The sequence below is a fragment of the Simochromis diagramma genome, unplaced genomic scaffold (assembly GCF_900408965.1).
Source record: "Simochromis diagramma unplaced genomic scaffold, fSimDia1.1 OVJJ01000293.1, whole genome shotgun sequence".
NCBI lineage: Eukaryota > Metazoa > Chordata > Actinopteri > Cichliformes > Cichlidae > Simochromis > Simochromis diagramma.
Genome location: NW_024386801.1, coordinates 16,705,142 through 16,721,586, shown reverse-complemented (window position 1 = coordinate 16,721,586; position 16,445 = coordinate 16,705,142). Strand labels below are relative to the sequence as shown.

At 40.7% G+C, this 16,445-nt stretch overlaps 1 protein-coding gene across 8 annotated transcripts in view; it reads left to right on the top strand.

Moving 5' to 3' along the window:
* The window catches only part of pparab (peroxisome proliferator-activated receptor alpha b), an 85,080-nt gene that overhangs the window by 63,113 nt on the left and 5,522 nt on the right, over nt 1-16,445 (top strand). For 7 of the 8 annotated variants that reach the window (XM_040026214.1, XM_040026213.1, XM_040026215.1 and 4 more), the window contains 4 exons: nt 3,689-3,938; nt 6,110-6,273; nt 11,016-11,154; nt 14,753-14,952. In XM_040026214.1, coding sequence (XP_039882148.1) covers nt 3,731-3,938; nt 6,110-6,273; nt 11,016-11,154; nt 14,753-14,952 — 711 coding nt within the window. In that variant the 5' untranslated portion in view covers nt 3,689-3,730. Of the gene's footprint in view, nt 1-3,688; nt 3,939-6,109; nt 6,274-11,015; nt 11,155-14,752; nt 14,953-16,445 lie in introns of those variants that run through there. The other variant, XM_040026219.1, reaches the window with a different exon arrangement.

The window sequence follows — 16,445 nt, the reverse complement described above, 5'->3', positions numbered from 1 at the left end:
TTGGAAGTGCTTTGAAAGAGTGGGAATTTACGGGGTCTTTACTATCCGATTGGGTTTAGTTCCTCTAGACTGAATCTTGAATCTCAACATTTCATTCACTGTATTGTGAATATTTTCCCTGCTTATGCATTATAACTGTTGTTATGTGGTTTTTCCTGTTGAACATGACAGGAGTCTGAGCTCGTTGTGGTTAGCTTGGTGTTCTTGTTTTTACATTTTGTCTTTTTTTTGGTTTCGTTTATGTTACTCATCTGCTTTTGATCTGTTTTGCTTCAGGCTTGTTGCTCACCACCCCTGGAGCCAGTAGGGACTGTCCATGGGTTTTTCCATTCAGTTCATACTACTTCAAGGATTCAAATGTCAGTAAAAAAGGGGATGACTTCTGTTATTACCAACAGTGGCACTATATATATATATATATATATATATATATATATATATATATATATATATATATATATATATATATATTTAAGTACCAATTTTCATGAACAAGGGTGATGTGCAGAGCTGTAGTAACTACAGAGGCCTAAAGCTGATGAGCCACACCATGAAGCTGTGGAAAGAGTTGTTGAAGCTAGGTTAAGATATATGGCTCCATACTGAGAGAGAGCGCTACAGATGTGATGTTTGCCTGGAGTGTTGACGGGAGTGTGGGAAGTATAGAGAAAGTCAAAAGCAGCTTCAGTGTGTCTTTGTGTATCTAGAGAAAGCATATAATAAGTTGGTAAGATAGGAACTGTGGTACTACATGAGGAAGTCAGGAGTGGCAGAGGAGTATGTGAGGGTGGTGTGGGAGATGTATCAGGACAACAAGACTGTGACGATGTGTGTGGTAGAAGTGGCAAAAGGGTTCAAGATGGGGTGTGATTACATCAAGGATTGACTCTGAGCCCACTCTTGATTGCATGGTGATGTACAAGCTGACAGATGAGGTCAGGAGTCTCTGTGGACTGCAACATTTGCAGGCAACATTGTGATGTGTAATGAGAGTAAGGAGCACATGGAAGAACGTTTGAAGAGGTGGAGGTGGAGAGAGGAGAGGAGGAATAAAAGTCAGTAGGAGCAAGCCAGACTGTGTGTGTGTGAGTAAGAGGGAGACAGGTGGAAAAGTAAAAATGCAAGGAGGTAGATGCGTTTAAACAGGGTGAAAACTGGGTGGAGTAGGTGGAGATGAGTGTCGGGGGCAATTGGTGATGGGGAGATGGCAGCAAGGCTTAAAGGGAAGTTTGGTAGTGAGGCCTGTTATAATGTATGGTTTGGAGACAGAGGCACTGACAAAAAGGAGGTGGCAGAGTTAAGATGCTCAGAATTTTATTGGGAGTGACCAGGATGGGCCTTAAGTCCTTAAGGCGGGCAACTCATCGGGAGTGGTTTGCAGAAGCTTGGAACTTGGAAGTTAGAGGCAAGGCTGAAATGGTTTGGACTTGCACAGAGGAAGGATGCTGGATATATAAATCAAAGATAACGATGGAGCTGCCAGGCAAGAGTAAAAGAGAGAAGTTTCATGGGTGTAATGAAAGAGAACTTGCAGAGGGTTGGTGTGACAGAAGAGGATGCTAGGCATAGAGTAAGATGCAGACAGATGATTCGCTGTAGCAACCCCTACCGGAAGCACCAGATAGAAGAAAAGAGCAAGATCATATGTATAACCACTTTTTTTTTTTTTTTATGTCTGCCTCACTGAAGACAAAACGGTATGCAAATGATCTCTGTAGTCAGTGTGGGTATGTAGTCCCTCTCTCTTCTCAATATAACCACCAGTACTTAACAAACTAAAGGACAAGTTCAAGTTAAACTCTAGGCAGTCAAGTGTTAAGGCGAGGATTGGCTGAGAACATCCAGCAGCTGCTGTCTTGTGGTCATATCCTCACCCTTATCTCACTGTCACCCTCTTCTTCCCCTTGTTTCATGTCCTTAGCATGGCCTGATGGAATGAACTTACTAAAGATTGACCCACTTTACAAAGTTGAATTATGCGATTGGGGATCCATTCCCAATACCATTCTTACGCTAAGCCTAAGAAGCAACTGTGTAGCTCCTCCCAGCATCCACTGTGCAATTCAGCAAAGTTTCATCCATCTATAAGCCATAGAGGTGGGAATCACCATACATCCCACGATACGATATTATCACAATACTTAACGCACGATACGATATTATTGCAATGTTTAAAATATTTTGCGATATTCAGATTCTGTACATAAAGGTAAACTTTATCAATATTCATTTTATCTAATATCAAAGTCTCGCACTCAGTCTTTCTCTCATTTCAGTCAGTTTTATTGTTGACAAACTGAGCGGTTTGTATTACAGTCTAGTCCAACTTAACTGAATGCAACCATCTGGTACAATTATAGCTATTCTGAACTATGAAATTTATGAAAACTATGCAGCCCATTCAGCAACTGAAGAACTTGAAAGTAAATTAAAATAAAATATAATTTTACATTAAATAAAAAAGTTTTAAACTTAATTAAAATAAAACATGTCTTAAATTAAAATAAGTAAACTGTAATGTTTATTGCTGCCAAAAAACAAGTTAAACACATTTGGACAGTGAAGGAATGTCAGGATTCTTGCTCAGAAAAAGGAGCTGATCAACATGCTCTGAAGTCAGAGCACAAAAACCTTTTTTGTAACAAAATATCGATTTCTGCTGTCCCTGTATCGATACATTATTAGCAAACAAAATATCACGATACTACACAGTATCGATTTTTTTCCCCCACCCCTAATACGCCATGCCAGTCTCTTATGTGTCTTCTAGCCAACCTCAGACTCAGCCTTCCTATTACAGCACAGCCTATAGCTGGAATAACTGTCCTACATTCGTGCCTCCACATGTCTTCAGTCTATATTTCTACCTTCAGTCTTTCTCTTATTTCAGCACTAAGGTTTTGTGTGGATATAGTTACTCTACGTGCGGTGAATAGCTAAGGGGAGTAGAGAGGCCCGTGTTGTGTCATAAGATACTCCGTGTGCTTCATTCCTTCATGGCCTGCTGACCCATGTGCAACAGCTGTTGCACATGGGTCAGTGTATTGATGGCCACACGTTGCGTCAGCCCTTCTCATGAGGCCTGAACGTGTTATTCAGAGCTGTTTTGAATCATTTGCACTGAAAGATAATGGAGTTTTACTCAGCTGTGTTGATGATGATAAAGGTACTGTTAGTGTTTGGTCTCTTAGTCTGTTGGCATACTGAGATATCTGAGCAACCTTTGGATAGAGTGCTATAAAGTTTTACATAGATGTCCACAGTGAAAGTTTAAATCCTTAGACCCCTCGCTCTCTGGCAGTCCTCGGACATTTCAGCGTCGACTCATTAACTGAGATATCTACTCAGAAGCCTTTACTTTTCTTTAGATTGCCATTTTACATTTTGTGCAGACCCTAAAAACCAAAATGACCAGAAAAAGTTGGTTAGTATTATCAAGTCAAAAAAAATCTGTTAACAATGTCTGCTAACTGCTATCCAAAAATGATAAACATAATAAGCATTATACCTGCAGAACATCAGCATGATGTCGTGGCCATATTGGCAAGCTCATGTGAGCTTTATGTACAAATACAAATGTAAAAATCGGGGTGACTTTTTAATCTCTGTCGGCCAGCCCGTGTTTCTATTTGACCTCTTTGACCTCTGTTTGTTTCCCTTCCCTTGCACCCTTGTCCCTGGTCTCCAGTTTGATGAGTGAGAGTGCCGCCAGCCTCCTCCCATCACCACAATGGTCGACATGGAGACCCATTACCATCCCCCCTCTCCCCTGGAGGACTCGGTGCTGGGCAGTCCCCTGTGTGCTGATGACGATTTCATGGGTAGCATGGAGCAGCTCCAGGACATCTCCCAATCCATCAGTGACGATGCTCTTAGCTCCTTTGGTGTCCCAAAATACCAATCCTCCAGCAACGGCTCTGATGGGTCCACCGTCCTCGGTAAAATTAAGTGTGATTTCTTTTTGTTTACAAAGTTACAGTCAGACCTATGAGTGGTTTGCTTTCTCGCTCTGGTTTCACAATGTCCCAGCACCTCAGTGTAATCTCCTTGCCATTCTTGTTGTTGTCAAACCAGGAGTCCTTCAGTTTAGCCCCGTAATCCCTATTTTGCTCCAAATTGAGGTTTAGATAAGAAACTCACTTTGGCCTTTTTAACTTTTTTCTCTTAAAAGGCTGTACTACATTATCTGTTATCTTAACAAACTTTTTCTCAGTCTCCTCTGTCCAGACTAAAACACTTCCTAATGATTTGAGAAATTGCCCTTTTAGCGATTGGTGTGATATCTGAGTCTCCTGAGAGATTTCCTTTCTTTCCTTCAGTATTTCCACCGTTTTTCCATTTTTCTCCTCTGGCCTTATTCGCCTATCATCCTTGTGACTCTCTAGTTTTACCTCTTGTTTTCCTTCCCCTTCCAGCCTTTCTCTTTGCCCCATATCCAACAAGGAATTTACACATTCCTAAACCACCATGCAAAACCTATCAGGAAACATCCAATTTGCTTCTGTGTTTCCTCCTGAATAGACTGGGTCTGGTAAATTTACATGCTTAAAAAAAAAAAGAAATGCAACAAGTGAAGGAGCTGTGAAGAGTACATGTAAGACAGGGAAGGGGGGGGGGGGGGGGGAAGAGCACTGAGCATCAGAGAAACATTTGATGACATCACGGAAAAGGCAGTGTGAGGGTGCATGCGATTTATGGGTGTTTAGGAGCACAAACACGGTGAGAGACGGGAGCAGAAGCTCATATGCTTTCACTCTCTGCTCTCAGTCAAAACATGTGCACTTGCCCCAATCTGGAACACAGCTCACTGCCAAATGCTGCTTATCCCTGTGCTGGCATCTCTCACCAAAACTCATGTGGCTTGACTTAGTGCCACTGTTTTGTACCATTTCATCTGCGCTATTTGTGTACCAAGCAAGTTCTACCAACCACGTTCCCTTTGCAGTGTGGAAATGGAAAGCTGTTGGCAACACGCAGCAAACCCCATGACCTGTCATCCATGACGAGGATCTGTAATAGTACTACATAATGATGCTATGTTTGTGACAGGCAGTACATCACAGCGTGTTAATATCTGTAAGTAAATGCTGTGATGGAACGGGCTGTCCTGATTGGGTCATAGAGGTGCAACTGTGCTTCAGATTCACCGGCTCTTTGGCAGAGAGAGGTGAATGTGCAGATGTCAATGATTATATGTAGTTCAAATTTCTCAAGCTTTCAACTTTATACATAGGATGAGGTGGCTCTGTGAAATTTACATTTTTTTGGGTCAAAATTTTGTGCAGTGCTTTTATCGAGGGATCGAGGGATTTTCAACATAGCATTTCTAAATACACTAGTTTTCTTTAGAAATAATTATTTCTATCTGCACACAATAAAAGAGCAGAAAAAGAATTGTCTCACAAAGCAGGAGATGGACATAGAAAGTTATCACAGCATTTCCAGATGAACAAGAACTGGAGTGAGAAGTATCATCAAGAAATTCAAAGAGCCACAAAGTACAGGACAAGCCTGGCAGAGGTAGGAAGTGAAAGATTTCAAAGACTCTGAAAGAAAACTAGTGAGAAATGTGTTTGAAGACCCCAGAACAACTGCCAAGACACTAGCGAGAGACGTAGCTAAGTCAGGATCTGTAGTCTCAAAGAAGACAGTCACCAGAATCCTGCACAGGAATGGACTGAGAGCTGGCAGACCAAGAAGAAGAGACACCTTCAAGCCAGACTGAAGTATGCGGGCAAACTGGAAGCGCTACCTTTGGTCAGATGAGACGAAACTAGGGTTTTGTTTGTGTGTAAAGTAAAATAATGCAAGGATCCAAAAACTAGGATTTTTGGAAAAGCATTTTCTTTTCATTTTGTGACCGTCAGACACTCGGCCACTTCTGTCTTTGGTTCTCAGTGATTCCGTCTTCTGTACAAGTTTGTGAATATTCATTTCATTTTAGTTTTTTGTGCCATTCCTTACTTCAGTTAAAATTATAATAGCGTTTGTCGACAAATAGTAAAAAACCCAGATCTTTTTAATTACCATTAAATATTAGTGTTATTTAGAGCAATATATTATTATATATCAGGAGAAAATGTAATCATGTGCATGCTTGTTTTATTAGATGCGCTTACACCAGCATCCAGCCCATCATCGGTTGTTTATGGCGTGGTGGCTGGCCAGGAGGAATTGTTATCTTCATCCACATCACTGAGCCTGGAGTGCCGAGTGTGTTCTGACCGCGCCTCGGGCTACCACTACGGAGTCCATGCCTGCGAGGGCTGCAAGGTGAGATAAAGATTTTTGTAAATTAAAGAAGAAGTGCTCTGAGAGCGCACACGGCAAGGCAGCTCACTCTCTGGGCAGTATTTACTTTTAAGAGAATTGTGTTGTATTTTTTTTATACACTCATTTTGTTTTCTTCTGTCTTTTTTAAATGCACTTAAAGACGTTTATAGTGCTGTAAAAACAAATGTAAAGTGCAGGCTTTTGTTATTTTCCTTTTTGAATTTAATATGCTTGACATACTCAGATTTTGAGTGTACAGTATCCCCACGCCACATCGCGGTTCACGTTTTGCGGACTCTCTACAATCCCGGATTTATCTATAAATTTATATCACGGGAATTTTGTTATATCGCGGGTTTCTGCAGCCTATAGGTATACTGTGCCGCTGCACATACAAATGTTTTTAAAATACGTATGGATGTATCTCAAAAGTGTTTAGGAGGGTAGAAAGGTTTTATAAGAGTGTGCGGGGGGGTTTTATGGTTTTAAATATATAAAAATAACAAAATAAACATGGTTTTTACATTCTAGAACGTAACCCCTCAGATAATTGCGGGAGTACTGTAATTAGTTTTTTCATATGTGCATTCATATTGCATTCATGCAATTGTTGTATAAAATTCCTTTAAATGTTTAATAAATAATGCAAAACTTCCTTGGCGAATGTAGCTATTGTTGAAAAAGTGGTTCTGTCATTATGCTCGATAGACTTCATAGGTCCTTTTGCCAGATGAGCGCACTCATCTTTTCACCCTATGCCCTGCTTAATCTTTACCACCAATATCCATCCAATCTCCTTCCCCATACGGCACCCTCAGTGAGGCACAGAAAGCCAGCTTAACCCACTTTAACCAGTTTCAAAAGAGTAAATTATTTCTTATTTTTAGGTATAACACTAAAAAAAGAAGGAAAAGCCAGACTGAATCCAGGTGCAGTGTGTGTCTTGTGACTAATGATGGCTTATAACAACATCGTAAATGTCACATTTGGCCTTTACACATGGTTGCTTATTAGTCATTCAGTTAATTGTTTACCAGTTGTTGAAGAGGAAACCAAGGCCGTCTTAAGATAAACTAAGGGTCAAAGACGGTGTGACTTGAGATGTTTTTCAGCTACTGCTGGCTGTCACTTACTTCAGGTAAACGATCTGGAAGACATGGCGATTAAATCGGGGGACGTCTGTACTTCTGCGCTCTGTAAATACACTTAACTTAGATGTGTCAGCCAGTGATAGAAGTGATAGAAAAACTCAGATAAAATGGAATAATCATGTTGCGTGACTGTAGATCAGTGCTTTGATACAGATGTATCTGTAGTAGATGCTACCTGAGGTCAGTCCACAGGTCAGCCAGAGTTGTTTTACAGCAAGTCTTAAGGCTGTAAAACAATAAATCAAAGACATTTCTCCGAAGTCAAGGTAAATTTGTTCAGCCTATACCTTTAGGAAAAAGTCATGTCAGTGCATATCTATAAGAGGTGGCCTGAAAATACTAAAGGTTAATGTTAAACCCCAAACTTTGAACATGAGTTGAATGGGAGAAGTCAACATTTCTTGATCATAACCAGAAAATCTAGAAATTGTGCCTTTAATTACAAATTTAAACAGCGTTATCCTCACGTTCTCTTAAAGCACTCAATAACTGAGAAATGATTATGTAGAGCAGGAGTTCTCACATTGCTGATGACAGCTGTGAGAAGAAAGTCAGTCCTTCTGTCACCTTGTATACTGAGCTGAGTGAGTGACAATGATGACAGAAAAAGGGTTACTGGGATATGGGAAGAAACTGTAGGAAGTATTCGAGAAACTTAATGAAATTCTGACATATGGATGACTAAATATGCCACAATCAAAGTTACAGTTGAGGAAAAACAACAGTAGTTTAGCCAAAATTAGAAATCAATATGAATGAATGAAAATATGATTTTTACTTTGTTTAACGCTGATAAAGGTTTTTCTGTTACAAGCTACTGATGATTGCACAGCCAAACCATGGAATCGAAGTCTTTATTTCAAAGATATAAGAAAGAAATGTTAATTTACAAAAGAAATAAATGAACATGAAATAAAAGAAAGCTATCATATTCACGTGAAAAAAAAGCTAATGATTTCCCATTGGAAAAGGAGTAGGAGGGAGCTCTAGGTCAGGGGTGTCGAACTCCAGTCCTCGAGGGCTGGTGTCCTGAAACTTTTAAATGTCTCTGCTGCAACACAGCTGAGTGAAAATGACTCATTAACAAGACTCTGTAGGACTTGACTGCATGCTAAATAAATTTAAGTGTTTGGAAAATTGTATTTCTAAAAATACTATTATTGTACCATGTTCATTCACTAATGAGCTGCTGTAACATGAATCAAATGACTAAATTGCCACTTCAGCATGTAGTCAAGTTTTACTAATGACCTACTAATTTTATTAAGGTGTGCTGCAGCAGGGACACATAGAAAAGTTTCAGGACGCTGGCCCTCGAGGACTGGAGTCTGACACCCGTGCTTTAGGTCATTATATGCCAGGGGTGGGTAACTCCAGGCCTCGAAGGCCAGTGCCTTGCAGGTTTTAGATCTCACCCTGGGTCAACACACCTGAATGAAGTGATTAGTTCATTACCAGGCCTCTGAAGAACTTCAAGACATGGGCTGTATCCCAATTCAGGGTCTGCAGCCTTAAAGGCCGCATTTCAAGGCCGATTACGTCACAGCGGCGCGCCGAAGGCCGTCCCAATTCAAAGGCTGCTCGAAGTGCGGCCCTGAAATGCGTCCTTCATTTCCCTGAATTTTAAGGCTGTGGCAGTGTAGACTTCGTGGCCCAACATATCCCAGAATGCATAGCGCGGCGGTGGGTGTGGATAATTTTGCCAAAAAGAAACGGCGGATGAGGGGCGGCCGAAGAGTAAACTTTAAGTAAGTACTGAATATTATGTCACTTATTTATGTGCAAATGTTTAATAACGAAGAACATTAAAACATTACTGTTGGCCACATGTCGGCAAAGTTATGTGACATTAGTGACGTTTGTACTAACTTGGTTTTAAAGCCTTTACTTTAAAATATACGCCGTTCAATAGCTGAGCTTAATCTTACAGAGAATGATCAAAGCTCATGTAGAAAGAAACAAACAAATGAACAAAAGATTTTCTCCTTCATTTCTGTCAAACAAAGCTGAATGACACGTTTCCAGCTGTTAGTATCATGGTTGCTAGGCAACCTGGGCAGCGCAACGGAGGCTAGACCGTCCCATTTCACAAGCCTCGCACTTCCGGCCTTAGCGGTCTTTAAGTACGCGGCCCTTGAGGATCGTTGAGGCTGCGTACTTTAAGGCTGCAGACCCTGAATTGGGATACAGCCATGTTGAGGGGGTAATTCAGCCGTTTGAATCAGCTGTGTTGGATCAAGGACGCATCTAAAACCTGCAGGACACCGGCCCTTTAGGCCTGGAGTTCCCCCACCCCTGTTATATGTGTATAAGTTTTCATTATACAATCAAATCTATACATATATGTGCTAAATAAATATACTTATCGAATACACAGGCTTTTTTAGATTAATATATATATTAGTGCTGCCAGCGTTAATCTCATTAAAATGACGTTAAACGCCATAACCGCATTAACGTGGCAAATCTCTGTTAGTGAGTTACTGCGGATCGCCCCATACGTGGGGCTTCACGGCGTCAACGCGTTAAAATATTTTTATATATATATATATCTGTATACACTGATCAATAATTATTTAAATACACATATCTAAAAGTATTGCTTTTTATATACACAAATATCCATATTTAATGTAAAGCATGACCATTAAGCACCCTGCCTCATCCATATACTGATTTATAAGTGCTTTTTTTTTTAAATATAATTTTTTTTTATTTGTGTAAAAATAAATTAATTAATTAATAAAAAAAAAATAAGGAAACAACAACCATGGAAGCCAATAGTTGTCAATAATTTTCTTACAACGCACACACACACACACACACACACACACCTGTTTTTGTTTAGTTCTTCTCTGATGTTTGGTCAGCGATCAGTAATAGAAACATGACCCTCACCAGTCAGGACATTCATTCAGGATGACATTGGATGCAAGCAAAGCCGGCATGCAGCCCACTTGAGCGAATCTGAATTTCTTTTCCATCACCGTGTTATTGTATACCTGTTTGTGTGCCAGTGTCAGGCTCAGGGTTAGTAGGTGAAAGTCAGCCGGTGTTGCGAGCTCACATGACTGTCACACGTCTGTGTATTCTTGCTCCGTACGTACTTTAGCAAACTGATTGACTGAGTTTTGGATGAAATCTTTGAAGCTTGCTGTTAGCAAGTAAAGGATAAATATGTTATTAAGCACCTCCCCAGGACATTTTCCTGCCCTTCGATGAACTATAAGTGCTGTTTGGTCCATCTGTTCCTTACCAAAGTTAAATATTGCTTTGTGTTAAGGTTGTGTAAACAGAAGGAAACTGGTGGTATTGCTATGTGAACAAAGAGCTGCTTTTCCCATGATTATCGTCTTAATACAGTGGGGAGACGATAATTTTATTTCTGAAACTGGCTGCTGAACGGCTAAGTTTATTAAAAGTAAAATGTAAACTTTACTCTGTTTTATTTAAATTTTTATGAACTTTCTCAAAGAATACTTCACTTTGTGTCTGAGCAGTCTGGTCAAATGAAAACACGTTTGCTTCATGTGAGCACTAATTACATTTCTTATGTTCTTTTTTTTTTAACCCCTCACCTCAACCCTCCAGGGTTTTTTTCGCCGGACCATCCGTCTGAAGCTGGAGTATGACAAGTGCGAACGTCGCTGCAAAATCCAAAAAAAGAACCGCAACAAGTGCCAATACTGCCGCTTCCAGAAGTGCCTGTCAGTGGGAATGTCCCACAATGGTGAGTCCTGGGCAGTGCTTCGAGCTCAGAAGCACACATCCACACGTCCATCTTGCTTGTTACTTGTAAACACAGACTACTTAACAGAGTAGCACAGTTGTGCTGCTGCCAGGAAAGATTGAACAGGCACCCACCCACATAATTAGCACAAATAAGCCATCAGACAGTTGGGTGTTCAGATGCATGTTAAGGCAGGTCCCTAACTGACACCTAATTCAGGCGAATATAGATTTATATGTCGTCTTCATTTAACCTTTGGACAATTTCCACTCTTTTTATTCAGAAATAGACCAGAAACAAACCTGCAGATGGAAGGCACGCCCGTTCTCTGTCTTGGCAGTGCTAGTATCACATTGCATTATAATTACATTGGCTGAAACTGCTTGACCCATTTGGTGCAGATGTGCAAACAGGAAGGGAAAATCACATGACCTTGTGCGTCCCTCCACCCGATTTTTTTTATTTTATTTCCAGCTTGCAAATACCTGGCGCTCACTAATAGTCAGATTTTGTGCAAATTTAGCACATGGAGAACATCAGGAGAGCAAATTATTAAGAGTTTAAGTGGTTCTCAGTTTTGCTAATTTATCACCGTTACTAGTTCGTTGAACTTCCGCATAGTTCTATTCACTTGGACACTGAAAAGAAATCTTGTGTTTTGCAGCAATAACCTCTATTTCTGTCTGTGTGTGAGGGGAGATATACATGTTGGAACACAAGGATTTCACAATTGGAAAAGCTTAAAAGATTCCCTCCTTGGTGTGGGCTGTCTTTCTTTTAAATACAAAAATATTATGTGTGAAATGATATTTACACTCAAAATATAGCACGTCATGTTGACCCTGGGCTAAGGTCATTGTGCTGATCGAAAACATGAGTGTATGTGTTTGTATGAGTGGACTTCTGCTAAAGGTATCAAAAAGGTCAATGCAGCCAGTCCGTGCACACAGAGTGTGTGCACACTTTGCCGATATTCCACGCTGGTGGTAGCAAACCTGTGGACGTGTAACAGCTTTGATTTCTCTCTGGAGAGATTGACCGAATATAGCCTTCTCTGTTGAGATATAGTTTAGGTTACCCCTCCTCTTATGGTTTATGTTATTGACTTCATTGAGCAAAATGTAAGCGAGTACAGGAACTTGAGGGTATGTGAGACCGTCGCAACCTTACAACCTGATCTTTGGAGGTGTGGTGACATCAGAGGACCACAGCATGGCTATTTTTGTATGTCTCTTTGTATCGATTTAGAGTCATTTACAGTAGCAACAATGGAAGATCCTCCCCAAGGTTTGCATTTTATTTAATTTTTTAAAATTTCAAATGTAAACCGATCAGAGCATCTCCAAAACTGCACCTCTTTTAGGGTGTTTCCAGTCTGCAGCGGTCAGTATCTGTCAAAGGTGATCCATGGAAAGAACAGTGGTTAACCAGTGACAGGATGCTTGATGCACATGAGGGGTGAAGGATCGCCAGTGTGGTCCGGTCTAACAGACAAGCTATTGTAGCTCAAATTGGTGAAAAATATTTAATGCTGATTCTGATAGAAAGGTGTCAGAATACACAAATGAGTCAGGGATGGGCAGTCAGATTTTTTTTTGTCTTTTGGGTCCTGCCATCCATGTGGATGTTACGTCACGCATACCGCCTACTTAAGCAATACTGCAGACCACGTGACCCTTTCATGGAGGCGGAATTCCCTGATGGCCTCTTTCAGCAGGATAATGCACTCTGCCACAAAGCAAAAATGGTTCAGGAATGGTTTGAGCACAAGTTTGAGGTGTTTGATCCATGGAGGCCTCACCTCTCAGCTTTGAGGACTTAAAGGATATGGTGCAAACATCTTGGTGCCAGATATCACAGCACACCTTCAGGAGTCTTTCCCTGAGGAGCCGGGCTGTTTTTAGCAGCCAAAGAGGACCAAGACAATATCTAGGCAGGTGGTCATAATGTTATCCTTCATCATGGTATATAGTGCTTTTCTACTCTAAATGAACACTCAAAGTACTTTTTTAATACAAGCTTCATTCACCCAAAAATACACACATCGCACGTTTCTTTACCCAGACACTTTGTTTCTAAGCATTGCAACAGCACAAAAACTCTTTATTAGCAAAAGGGACTGAAAGTTTTCTCAAATCCAGCAACTTATTTCCTCACGCATTTCATTTGCTGACAAGACGCAGACGGCTCAGCAGACTGACGGACTGACCCCTGCCCACCTTCAGCTCCCTTCCACGCTTATCCCCTCATACTGTCGCTTAGGAATTAGACTTACACGAAGCTTAGCATCAATCACTTCCTCACATCTTAATTGGACTTGGCTCCTGGCCAGGCGCCCACCGTGGAGCTTTACTAGCTTCAGATGATCCATCCACATTCTGAGCAGTAATCTAAAGGGCCCTCGTGCTGCCTGCCAGCTCAAGGTCTCATCCTTGCGCAGTCCTCTTCAGTATGCTCGGATTCATTTTGTAAGCAACCATCAATAAATATCTGATGGTTTTTTTTTTAATGCCTATAAAGGGCTCATAAAAAACAGGCAGTTAGTACAGCTGGTCTGCTCACATAGACGTGCAGATTTGTGTGTGAGTAAAACAGCTTGTGCACATTTAAACTAGTGAAGAGGGGTTGGAAATAGTTCACCTCTAATCTCATTAGTCAAATGGGATCAGACAGTCTGAGCGATGCCAGCATCCTCTCATAGAGAAATAGCGCTTATTAACACGTTGTTGAAGAACGTTTCAAGCAAATGTTGCCCACTTTGTAATTTGTGCTAACTTATGTCATTACTGTAATGCATAAAAAGCCCATTTGCCTTTCAATGGCAAGCAGACATGTTTACTGTCTCTTTTTTTTCTTCTTATCCTTGCACAATGTTTCATATAGCACAGGATATTTCTGATGCACTGAAAATTGTTACATATTTGACTGAACCTTCTATGGTAAAGTGTTTTTCCTGACCTTTTAAACTGTTTTTGTTGCTGCAGATTTATTGTACGTGTTCAGGCATAGCGAGATGTTTTGGCAAAAGCCAGGGGAACTAAATTGACTTCATGAAACAAGTCTCTTGTTTCTTCGATGTTTGTACTTTCATCCGGCTATAAGCCACTGAATTTAAGCTGGCACTGAGACGGGCAGATACAAGTTAAATTACATCTTTGATTGAGCTCAGCATTGGAAGTTTATGGTGTTATCGTGGAATGTGTTCTGTTGTGTTCAGCTATAAATGCCGTTTTAACTTGTCCATTCCATCTGTGTATTCTCTTCCACTAAATTCATCCTGTGCTTGTATGTTATTCAAGAGTCCCTTCTTTAGAATACAATATAAGGCTGTCTGCACATCCTCTGTGGTGTTTGGCAACAGATATGCTTTCTGCAGTACTACCGTATTAAAGTATTAGCTTTTTGAATTTGCAGAAATTGTTTATATTTTCTGGATACATTTAATATTTTTGCCTTCATTTTTAAGTTTGCTTGAAACAGTCGTATTTAGCAAGGTGCTTTTACTGGAACTGCACTTGGTGTAACTGAAATAAATCTATGACTCGACACTTTTATGTCACCACAAAGTCATCTCCATCTCTCTGTGTGCTGTCCGCAGCCATCCGGTTTGGTCGGATGCCCCAGTCAGAGAAGCTCAAACTAAAGGCGGAGATGGTGACGGTGGACAAAGAGGTGGAAAACCCCCAGCTAGCTGACCAGAAGACCCTGGCCAAGCACATTTATGAGGCTTACCTGAAGAACTTCAACATGAACAAGGCCAAGGCTCGATCCATTCTCATGGGCAAGACCAACACTGCTGTACGTTGATTAGTGAGTAAAGTAATGGGTTGGTGAGTGAAAAGTGTTGCACACGTGGACCTCATATTCGCACGTTCTTCCATTTCCAGCTTTTCCTCATAGTGCGAGGTCATGCGGTTTTGTAACTTTTAATTTATTTTTTCATGTCTCAATATGACCTGGCAATCACTCCCTTAGAGATTAGACACAGCCAGCCAATGACAAAAATAAGTTGCTCAACCAGCGGAGCAATTCAGCACACAGGATGGGCAAGGACTTACTTAAGCCTGTTACTTAGCCTTTCACTGTGCATTTCCCTTAATGTGTATGTTCTTTTTATCACCCATTCCCATTCACCCTAAAAGCATTCCCCCCTCTGATGTGCTTCTTTCCTACCGAGGGGGATAAAAAGCGGGGGGCTAGAAAAGGAGAGGTTCATGGACTGCAGCCCAGAGAGTCTGAATTCCATGGATGGATGTGTAGGTGTAAAATAGGTCAAGAGGGACAGATCGCTCCAAGCGCTCATCCAAGTTCAGGCACAGATCTTATCCACTGCTTCAAAGCTCCTGATGAACAAGCAGAGTGGGTAGAAAGTACTCAGTGACTGAATATTGTTTTACCTACTTTTGCTATCGCAGCGCTTTTACACAACTCGTAACTGCCCATAAAAGTCTTGTTGTAATTCTTGCCAGGGGTCTGTGTACAAATTCCAACAGTGCAGCATGTTAAATGTACATCTCAATAAGTCTTGTCAAATTTAACTTTACTCATACAGAGACTATTAAATATACATGTATATATATATGTCTTGATCTGGATACAAATGCTTGTCACTTCAACCCATATCCATAGATCTGAGTAAATAGCAAGTTTCTGCATTCTGAAAACTTTATAAGTGAAGATTAGTATCTCCCCCCTGCTTTGACCTGTTACTCCACTGCAGCGTCTTCTGTTTAGAAAACAATTCAAATGATTGCAATGCCAGTACACATTTGTGTAGTTCATGTGGACTGGGGAGTTTGGCAAGCAGTGATATAATATAAGGACAGTTCCTGAAAAGTGTATCGTGTGACAAATTGGAATCAGCAACAAGTTTTGGAAAACACTAGTTTTGCTATTTCACTTAAGAGAAATAGAAAGACACTTTTTAAAAGAATTCCACCTATTTAGTCTTTCTTTTAATGCGTCATAATAATAATTCTAGCGAGTTTTACTCAAAAATATGTTGTGCACAAAAAGCAGAGTATACACGCTTTGACTTCTGGAGCTGTGAACCTTTTTTGATCTTCTCCTCATCTGAACCTCCGTTATCAAATCAAGGAATGTTAGCGTGACGTAAAAGTACAAAATTAACCACCTCAGCGTCGTGTTGCGCATACCTTCCCTTGTTACTCTAGCCCACAGTTAGAGCAGCATTCACGAGTCAGAGCTCCGATGTGCAGCAGCAGGTGTAAAGCTGTTCATCAAAATGCTGTAACTTGTCCTCTGTGGGAACAGTGACATAACCGAAACAC